Consider the following 10,073-nt stretch of genomic DNA (forward strand, 5'->3'; position numbering starts at 1 on the left):
TTTAGATCCCTAGCTAAAGTTTAACCAGTATCTTACCTATCAGCTAAAGTTTAATTGTTTAGCTTGCTCTCAGCTAAGCAGCTAAATTTTAGATGACGAGATCCAAATAAGACCTCACTAGGAACCATGAGCTAGCAAATTTGCTCGCCACTTTGCCGACAAATAGTTTTACTCATCCGTTAGCCATAAAAATAGTACTATTTATTCGTTGCCACTGGAGTGAAAGTGTGAAACGGTGGATTGGTAAAATGCCGGGGGTTTTTTTAATGATGCGAGAGCGCGAATGCCCTGAGCGGCTGAACCTTACAAGTGGACCACGGATCGATGGAGCAGCAGTTCCCATTTCACAATATACACTAGACGACGCGATGCCGCAGCAGGAGGTCGCTCAGAATCTCAGGCCTTGTTTAGTTGGCCAATTTGGGAGGTGCCAAATTACTGTTACAGCACTGTAGCACACTGTAGCGTTTCGTTTGTATTTGTGAATTATTGTCCAAATATTAACTAATTAGGCTCAAAAGATTCGTCTCGTAAAGTACAACAAAACTGTACAATTACTTTTTAATTTCATCTACATTTAGTACTCCATACATGTACCGCAAGTTTGATGTGATGGGGAATCTTCTTTTTGCATAGTGTCAAAGTTGGAAGTTGGGAGTAACTAAACATGGCCTCAGATCTTCGCGTCTCCAGCTGACGCGCGACGCATGGCCCGAGGCCACAACAAAGGCCAGAGCTCGCGCTCGCGCCAATCAAGCAACGGCCCCTGATCCGCGCGGCGCGTCCCACATGGGTGATGGGTCTGCTGGCCGCTGGGAGCCGCCTGGGACGGCATCGCCTTCAGCGACGCCGGCAGCGCGTCCTACTGGCACGTGCTGTCAGACGAAGCTGCATCGAACCCAGCCCAGCAGCACATGCGTGCGTGCCCCTCTCCCTCTCCTCCGCTCCGGCCTCGCTCCATCACCCCAGCTGTCGCCTGATCGGGCCGACCAGCCCTGGGCGTGCCGCGGCCCTACCACGGCGCGTCGCAGTAGCTCGCAAGCTTGAAGCTTTCGAGTTTTATAGGGGGTGATTGATACAAGGGGTTAAAGTTGCTCCGTTGTATCGGATGTTTGGATGCTAATTAGGATAACTAAATATGAACTAATTATAAAACTAATTGTGCTAATTCGCGAGATGAACCTATTAAATCTAATTAATACATCATTAGCAGCATCACATTGTCAAATCATGAACTAATTAGATTTAATAGATTCGTCTCACGAATTAGACTCCATCTATGTAATTAGTTTTATAATTATACTATGTTTAATACTCCTAATTAGTATCTAAGGACTAAACTTTAACCCAATAAACTTTAACCCAACAAGCTCAGGCCTCAGGGCGGCTGCACTATCTACTTGGTCGTCGCTGCCGTTTGGATCGTGGACGACGACTGGGCGCGCGGGTGGCTGGTCGCCGGCCAGCTCGGGAGCGAGAGGGACGGGACAGGGGCTACAGGAGCGCAGGACAGCCTGGGCGATCTGCGTGTGTACTGTGTAGTACTCCTGGTAGACTGTAGCGCAAAACCAGTGGCGATGGATCAGACTGCGTATGAATTTTCTTTCGTAATCCGATCATTTGCCGAGCTTAAGCTAAGTTCATGGGCTCGAACGAACGTGAAGCGGCGCCAATGGTCATTTGGTGCGGATTTCAATTTGAAAATCCCTCTACGGCCAACCGTCACATTCATGCACCAGGATCCGGTGCTGGCCACCAGCTTTGCCGATGAACGGACCAAATTCCTAGCTGTAGTGACCTGTGAATTGTGAACACTATTTTCTTCTACCCTCTGGTCCGTCCGAACCGGATCTGATCAAGTTCGCTTGAACCAGAACCTGGCGTCCTGCGTTCACGTGCGGATCGCTGCTGCCACACAAGACTGCGCTTTTGGACGTCGCCGGCCATGATCTTAAACTTCAGGGGGCCTTAAGTACCATTGTTAATTTGACTGTGCCGACCTGGCCGCAAGTGAAGTCAGTACTACTAATTCACGGCAGGGCTACTTCGATCCTGTGTGTGATCTACAGCATAGTATGCAGATCGCATGCCTAAAATGTCTGGATTCTAAACCGAGCTAGTGAGACGTCACTACTGAGTACTGACTAGCTTCTCTTGTTTTCTAAAACTGTCTAGCTAGTCATCACGAATCAAAAGGTCGAAGCAAAAACAAAATCTCAAAGCTTATGAAAGTATACCATGCTAAAAATAAGAATGGAGGAATGGATAAATTAAATCAATGTTCATAATTACAACAGCTCGTACGGAGAAGATACACCAATGTGAGGACGGAAAAGAAGCGGGGAGCAAGACAACAGCGAGGGGGAGATCAATCAAGAAACACATCAGGAGAGGGGTATCAGGACCACTGGGTCATCTAGAAGGCGTAGACGGCCGCGGCGACGGCGACGGCGGCGAAGGCGAAGGCGGGGCGGAGGCCGGCGGCGCCGTTGGCGGGGGTGGTGGACGCCGGGGGCTCGGCGGAGGGGCCGGGGGACGACGCGTCGGGGGTGGGCGCGGGAGGGGAGGACACAGGGGCCTCGGGCGCCGGCGCGGACGCGGACGGCGTGGGCGCGGCCGTCGGGGCAGGGGTCGGCGGTGCGACCGGCGCCGGGGTCGGTGGCGCCATCGCGGGCGGCGGGGTGGCAGGGGTCGGCGGGGCCGCCTTGGGCGCCGCGGCAGGGGCGCCGCTGGGCGCCTGCGCCGTGGCGGAGACGGCGAGGAGGGCGAGCACGGAGAGCACGGCGAGGTGAGAAGCGGCCATCGTTGGTGGAGACTGGAGGAGTTTTGTTCCCTTGGCTCGCTTCTCGGCCTGCCTTGGTTGTGCTCCGGTGAGATCGAGCTCGTGGGAGGGAATGCGAGTGGGGGTGTGGGGGGGGGAAGAGGACGTGCGGAGGCGTGGGGCTTATAAGGTGGCAGCTTTTGCTGCGAGGCCCCCCCCCGGAGCTGTGCGGCCGCTGTGCCGTTGTGCAGTGCAGGACAGCGCCGATGCAGCTGCCCCTGCCTGCCAGCATGATTGCCTCGCACGTCTGGAGCTCCATTATTGAGAGGTTTTCACGGTTGGAATTATGCTTGGGGAACCTGATTAATTATGAGGAATCAACGCTGCTGGTAACGCTAATGGATCAATGATGAGCTTTCTAACCGCGGATTCCTCCGTTCTACATCGTGCCGTACATGATCATAGGAACACCGGGGCCAAGCCGCCAAGGCTCTCTGGAATGTGGGCCCTCGGTGTGGTGGGGCCAGCTTGTCAGCCGACCGTTGCGTACTTTAGTTGATTTGATTGTTGCCATTTGCCAGGTGAAGAAAGGCATCCCTGAAATGAGAAGTTGGAACTAAGTTTCAAAAAGAAAATGAGAAAATGGAACAGCAGACTGAATGTCTGAATGCTTGGCTATTAGCCAATACTCGTCATTTACAGAGACTAAGGGGTATTTGCTTCCATGAACTAAAGTTTAGTAAGTTTAGTTTCTCTCATATCGAATGTTTAGATACTAATTAGGAGGACTAAACATAAGCTAATTATAAAACCAATTGCATAGATGGAGGCTAATTTGCAAGACGAATCTATCAAACCTAATTAGTGCATGATTTGACAATGTGATGCTACAGTAACCATATGCTAATCATAAATTTATTAAACTTAATAGATTCATCTCGTGAATTAGTCTTCATTTATGCAATTAATTTTATATACTTAATACTTCTGATTAGTTCGTGCCTGACTCATACGATAGCTTGGATCCTATACATGAATAATTTACTGCTGAAGCGAGGGAGAAAGTTAGGGAGACATTATTGAGACGTGAGAGACCGGACGTGGTTGGCCCTAGGACGTGGGACAGCCGACTTTTTTGTTTTTTAACCCTTTTCGCGAAAGATTCTCACAAATAGACATGGCGGTCGATTCGACTGTTATTGTACCTGCTCTCTGTAACTGCAAGCCGTTCACGGTTTCACTTTCACCTGGTGATCGCTGATCAGGAAATAGGAACGGTGTCCGCCCTGTTTATCATCGGTGCTGGCCACATGCCAGGTGGACCCTTGTGTGCTAGCGGCGCCACTGGGGCATGTGCGTGAGTTGGACCGAGGGTGGGGTTCGTTGCGATAAGAGAATACTGTCATCTCAAAAGATGCTTCAGCGCCTTGCCTCACCTGTCCCTGCTGTCAGAGGAGGAGACAGCTAGGGGAATGGGGGAGGGAGAAAAAAGATCAGATTCTCCTCCCTTTTTCTGTCCTGTCAAATGAGGAGATGTGCTCCAAAAGTAAATCGCATTTCATGAAACTTGGGGAAACTTAGGGATACCTGCTAAACTTTACCACCTATCACATTGAATGTTTGATACTAATTAGTAGTATTAAATATAATCTAATTACAAAACTTTAATAGATTCGTCTCGCGAATTAGACTCCATCTGTGCAATTAGTTTTGTAATTAGTTCATGTTTGGTTCTCTTAATTAGTATCCAAACATCCGATGTGACCCTGCTAAAGTTTAGCACCTCGTATCCAAACATCTCCTTCACTACTACACATCTATGAAAATAGCATCACATACTACTCAATGGTCCAAGTCAATGATGTAGTGGTTTGTGGTTTGCTGCTGCCTCGTGATGATGAGATGCTGAAAACTGAGAGCAGGCAGAGCAGATGTTCTTGAATGCATGGCATGCTGATGTTACTGTGCGCAAAAAGGGGAAAAAAGAAATTGGTCTGTTTATGTTCATTACATAGAAATATAATGGTATAGTAAAGTCGATGTCCTTTAGGAGCTGGTTGTGCTTGATTGTTTATTTTGTAAGAGCCGACTCATTTTTTTTCAAGCAATCCTAAGAATACAGCTCTCCTTGGATCTGTCTGCCATTACCTTCCTGACAGCTTCCTTTTGGCTGTATACCACTTCATCAGGCCAAATGGCCAAACACAATTATAAATGTACCGAAATGTCAGCAAAAGCAACTGATGCCGTCTAAACAAGCTAAGGAGTACTAGTAGTCTTGCAGTGCCAAGCTTAATCGTAGAGTGGTGTAGCAAAGAAAGTACTTAATCGCAGAGGAAAAAAATGAAAAATTTAATTAAGGTATCAATATGAAAACAGCTCCAACATGCCAACCTTCCAGCAGGTTAGCAGATAGGCTACTGATAACAGATGGCATGCAAAACTAAACATATCATACAGTATCATTCTTGCACTCTAGACATATTCTGTCTATATAATCACTTACGCCAGCCGTCAGGACTCAGGAGGTAGGGGGCAGTTGCACTTGCACCTGATGACAAGTTGACAACTGCAGCAATCATCAAAGATTCAAAGGATAACCTTACTACTACTGTGCGCTATTTATTAATCTTCTGGAGATATTGGCACACAGATGGCCCATTTTGGTTTGTCTCGCTTCTCGACTCGGGGGCCCATTTGTTCTATCTCAGCCCGAAGTGGCGTTTACGAGCAAAAAGGGCACACCGCGAGTTTTTTTATTTTTTATTTTAGTATTTTACAAAAATATATGACCAAATAAAAAATTGCAAATCTAAACTGATACCGCCGTTTGAAACGGCGGAAGCAAATTACCGCCAGTTAAACCGGTGGTAACTTCCACTACACTTTCAAAAAATCATATATGAACTCGGATGGATATATGAACGCGGATGGAGATAAATTTTATATAAAAATTGTATATCCTAACAAGATAAGATATACAACTTTGTAGTTCAAATTTTTTTTCATTTGGCATCATCTTAATCCTCAAATAATCGACATAAATTTCAGATCTAAAATTCAAATTTTAGATTAAAACTAGGCAGCACCCATTCAAAATTTTTTAACTAATTTATATGAACTCGGATAGAGATAAGTTTTATATATAAATTGTAGCTCTCAATGAGATTTACAACTTTGTAGTTCAAATTATTTTCGTTTGGTGCCATTTTTATGCTCCAATAATCGACACAATTTTCAGATCTAAATTTTAGAAGTTGATTATTTGAGCACCAAGATGATACTAAATGAAAAAAATTTGAACTTAGATCTCATCAAGATCTACAATTTTCATATAAAGTTTATCTCCATCCGAGTTCACATGAATTAGTTAAGATATTTTGAGTTCTACAATTTTCATATAAAGTTTATCTCCATCCGAGTTCATATGAATTAATTATGATATTTTGAAAGTGTACGCAAGGAGGGAAGTTACCGCCAGTTCAACCAGCGGTAGCTTGATTCCGTGGTACATGTCTAGATTTGCAATTTTTTTGTTTGGCTATATATTTTTGCAAAATACTAAAATAAAAAATACAAAAATAAAAAAAAACCCGGCACCGTGCTTCTCTGGGTTGGGCTTTGATTCGCGTATTCGGCTCGGCCGGGTAAAGGAATGTAGCCCAAAAGCTTAGCAGGCCGGCCCGGAAGTTCCTCTCTCTCGAGACCACACGAGCAGCAGAACATCGCCTTCCTGTACGTACAAGGAATCTCCACCGTACACGGCATCCTCGTATTAGCCAATCCCACTAAGGGCACGTACGGCGGTTAGCCGATCCTCGTCTTTTTAGCGCCACGTCCGCGAATCAGTCCGACGTGGACGTCATTAACCGAGGAAAGAGAAGATTGCCGGCGTTTCGTCCGTCGACGGCTCGAGCTCGCGCTCCCATGCCTACCGACGAATACATCGCCCCTTGTACGAACCGTCGATTACAAGCGACGATTCCTCCGGATCGAGTGAGGAATTCTTCTGTTCCGCGCCGCCTGGTGACGCCCTGCTCGTCGCCGCACCGGCCGAGCACCGCTCCACATCGTGCATGAAGATCAGACTAGCCAGCATCGGAGGGCCTGGATCCAGGAGCAGACCCGTGTGCTCCTGGCTCCGTCGACCTCCTCCCCGGCGTTCTGCTTGGAGGGCGAGCTGCTCGTTTTGCTATTATGCGAGAAGGAAGAGATGAACAGTGAAGAAGCTAGTTAACTCAATCATACTTGTACCTATTCATTCAATAGATCTCCCATAATCCCTAGAAAATTAATGGTAAATCTAAAAATTCTAAAACTTGTTCAGTAGTTTTTCTATGTACTTATCTCCAATCCAAAATTATCAACTACCATGTTAGAGTTAAATTCATGTTGTCTCGAATTGGATATTGCCCTTGTGTTTAATTGGATATTTGTCGTAGTGAAATAACACATTAAGCAACAAGATGGCACACAAATGAATAGTTGATCACCAACTTTATACATGGATTAAATAGCTTGGAGACAGTTAAACGATGACCTGACTCGTTGTATAAGTTATCCTTTTAGCCGTGTGCGTGTGACATGGCGTAGTTCAGCGGTTGTCTAAAAGGTGCCATAATCCGACACACTAATCCATTATCCCCGTCCTCCAGGTCCCAACCAATAAGATCGCGAGTTTTACCAGCCATGATCCGTGCCGCAGCGAAAACGCCGCTGCTGACCGTCGGATCGCGCGGAGCCAAGCACAAAAGCGTCCGATCTCGGCCGTCCGTTTGAACCACGACCATGGGCCGTCCCCATATATAATCCCCCACCCAACCGCCGCCTTTAATCGCCAGTTCTTAATCTCAGGTTGGGGGAAAAAAGTCTCGCCGGTCGCAAACCACTCTCCGCGGATTTGGGATTTGGGCGGCGCTCGAGGTAATCATGCTCTCTCGATCCCGTATTTCGAATTTTCGATCCCTGTGGTTGACGATTCGCTCGAGGTTTCAACGTTGCGTGCTGATTTCTCCCTGCGGCGCTAGGTTTGGTGTTTAGAAAAGGGCGGGGGCGCCGCGAATTCGAATACCTGGCACGATTAGGGTTTGGTGATTAGCGTAGGTTGTTCGGACGGATTTTGGTTAGCTCATGCTTAATCTCGTTTACTTGTGGTTACCTGTGCTAATTCAGTGCAGGTTATTCGGTTATCTAGCAATTACCGATCTGTGTAGTTGGGAATCGGCTGGTTATACATGGTCTGTGGCTTGGGCTTCAATCGTTCGCCGCAAGTATTTGATTCCTTGTGCCTGTAGTAGTATCAATTGAATGATTTCCGTGCATCACACATCTTGTTTGTAAATAGGTCCTTATTTAGAGAATTTTTGCCACTGAGATTCGGCTGATTACCTGCTAGGCTGATGTTTAGAGATGTGGCTTAGCTGATACTATCATATCATGCCTGAACTTTGAATTCAACGTACAGTTATTCTCTGTATAGATATGTAGATTGTGGGAATGTTATGTTGTGTGACTTTAAATGTTTTGTCAAATATGATAAACTTACCAGTACTTCTACTGATGTTGGTACACTTAAACAAATGTCAATGCTGTAATTTAAATGTGTTTTGAAAAGCTGTTAATATTGCATTAATTGTATATGAGGTTGATGTACTGTGCCTTGTTTTGCTGAAACCTCAGCATGGCCACAACTGTTTATGTGAGATTGACATATATAACTTAGTAATGATATATAACATCTGGGGTGGTTCCAATTAGCATGTTAGGATGAATCACTAGTTTGCTATGCTCATTTTTTGGGGTGAAAACTGAAGATAGGTAGGCTTTTGAATTTGTCATGTTGGTGCATGGTATTTGATGATAAGAACCTGGGATGGGATAGCATTCTGTCTACATTGTCTGTCAATTTTGATTGAAACTTTTCTGGTGCTTGTCATGTTTTTGTCCGGAGATCATCATATTTGCAATATTTGGGGTATTGGCCATTTATTATTCATATAGTTGTGAAATGAATGATCATGTTTATAGAATATAGCTTATAAGCTCATCAACATTTTTGGGTGATTCTATGGGTCCATCTAGCAATAGTACTGAATTTACTGATTTGTCTGGAACAATCTACGCCTAACAATTTACTGATTGAAACTTTTGCTCTTTCAGGTAAACCAGACCTTAGTGACACATGGCTCGTACTAAGCAAACTGCTCGCAAGTCCACTGGAGGGAAGGCTCCCAGGAAGCAACTAGCCACCAAGGTCTGTAATAATTTGTGCTTTCTTATGTGAATTCTTTTTTTGTTACTGTCCGCAATTACCTGCATATTACTTTACTTTATCATTGATATAGAAAGAAAACCAACTCAGCCTATTCTGTTTTATAGTGGAAAAGCTCTGTCAGCTAATTAGAAACTTCTGACTTTGATGAATTGGTTATGTTGGTTTTGTTTGCAAAACGGTTATTTACTATGGGACTTTGTTCTATGACAGGCTGCCCGTAAGTCTGCGCCCACAACTGGTGGAGTGAAGAAGCCTCACCGTTACCGCCCTGGGACTGTTGCTCTTCGGTGTGTGAATGTTGTTCATTTGACTCTGTATTGTGCATACTTGAAATAAATCTGTGCTGAATTGGCAAATTCTAAATCTTGTGTCTTATTATGCAGTGAAATCCGCAAGTACCAGAAGAGCACTGAGCTGCTCATAAGGAAGCTTCCATTCCAGAGGCTTGTCAGGGAGATTGCCCAGGATTTTAAGGTGAGATATATGTCTTCATACTGCTATTGTGCTAAGTCATGTGATGCCACAGTTCTGAAGTACACCTAGAATCTTCTCTTAACCTCCTGTTGTATTTGTGCAGACTGATCTGCGTTTCCAGAGCCATGCGGTGCTTGCCCTGCAGGAGGCCGCGGAAGCATACCTGGTGGGTCTGTTCGAGGACACCAACCTGTGCGCCATCCACGCCAAGCGTGTGACCATCATGCCCAAGGACATTCAGCTGGCTAGGAGGATCCGTGGCGAGAGGGCTTAGGTTCTCTGCTGCTACAGAGAATAGCTCTGGTGTGCATCTGTTCGATGCGGCTGCTTTTGTGATGTTGGTGCTTAACGTCTGCCAGTGTTTTGAACCCTGAAATAGTTAGTGTTCGTTCGTAGTGCTAGGTGGTGCTGCAGTGTTTTCTAGTGTGTTTTAGGATTTAATCGTCTTCTACTATTTGTCTGAAACGGCTGGTTTTCATCCATCCACCTGATGGGTCTGTATCTAGGCTTATCTGAACCTTAAATTGATATGTCAAGCAAGTTGTGAACTTTTAGATTTTGTTA

At 45.6% G+C, this 10,073-nt stretch overlaps 2 protein-coding genes across 2 annotated transcripts; one reads left to right on the top strand and one right to left on the bottom strand.

Annotated features, from left to right (window-relative positions):
* Positions 1 to 2,223: 2,223 nt before the first annotated feature.
* LOC101758202 (arabinogalactan protein 1-like) lies at positions 2,224 to 2,803 on the bottom strand. The gene is made up of 2 exons (XM_012847448.1): positions 2,468 to 2,803; positions 2,224 to 2,241 (listed from the first exon to the last, which is right to left on the bottom strand). Exons 1-2 carry the CDS (start codon positions 2,801 to 2,803, stop codon positions 2,224 to 2,226), a joined length of 354 nt encoding a protein of 117 aa, XP_012702902.1.
* Positions 2,804 to 7,572: 4,769 nt separating this feature from the next.
* Positions 7,573 to 10,073, top strand: LOC101756822 (histone H3.3). The gene is made up of 5 exons (XM_004975745.2): positions 7,573 to 7,684; positions 8,921 to 9,014; positions 9,246 to 9,322; positions 9,419 to 9,509; positions 9,613 to 10,073. Exons 2-5 carry the CDS (start codon positions 8,943 to 8,945, stop codon positions 9,781 to 9,783), a joined length of 411 nt encoding a protein of 136 aa, XP_004975802.1. The 5' UTR covers positions 7,573 to 7,684; positions 8,921 to 8,942; the 3' UTR covers positions 9,784 to 10,073.

Source organism: Setaria italica, chromosome VII, assembly GCF_000263155.2.
Source record: "Setaria italica strain Yugu1 chromosome VII, Setaria_italica_v2.0, whole genome shotgun sequence".
NCBI lineage: Eukaryota > Viridiplantae > Streptophyta > Magnoliopsida > Poales > Poaceae > Setaria > Setaria italica.

Coding starts and splice junctions, on each gene's coding strand:
- LOC101756822 (XM_004975745.2), top strand. CDS start 8,943: ATGGCTCGTACTAAGCAAACTGCTCGCAAGTCCACTGGAGGGAAGGCT. Junction 9,015..9,245: donor GGAAGCAACTAGCCACCAAG/GTCTGTAATAAT, acceptor GTTCTATGACAG/GCTGCCCGTAAGTCTGCGCC. Junction 9,510..9,612: donor AGATTGCCCAGGATTTTAAG/GTGAGATATATG, acceptor GTATTTGTGCAG/ACTGATCTGCGTTTCCAGAG.
- LOC101758202 (XM_012847448.1), bottom strand. CDS start 2,803: ATGGCCGCTTCTCACCTCGCCGTGCTCTCCGTGCTCGCCCTCCTCGCC.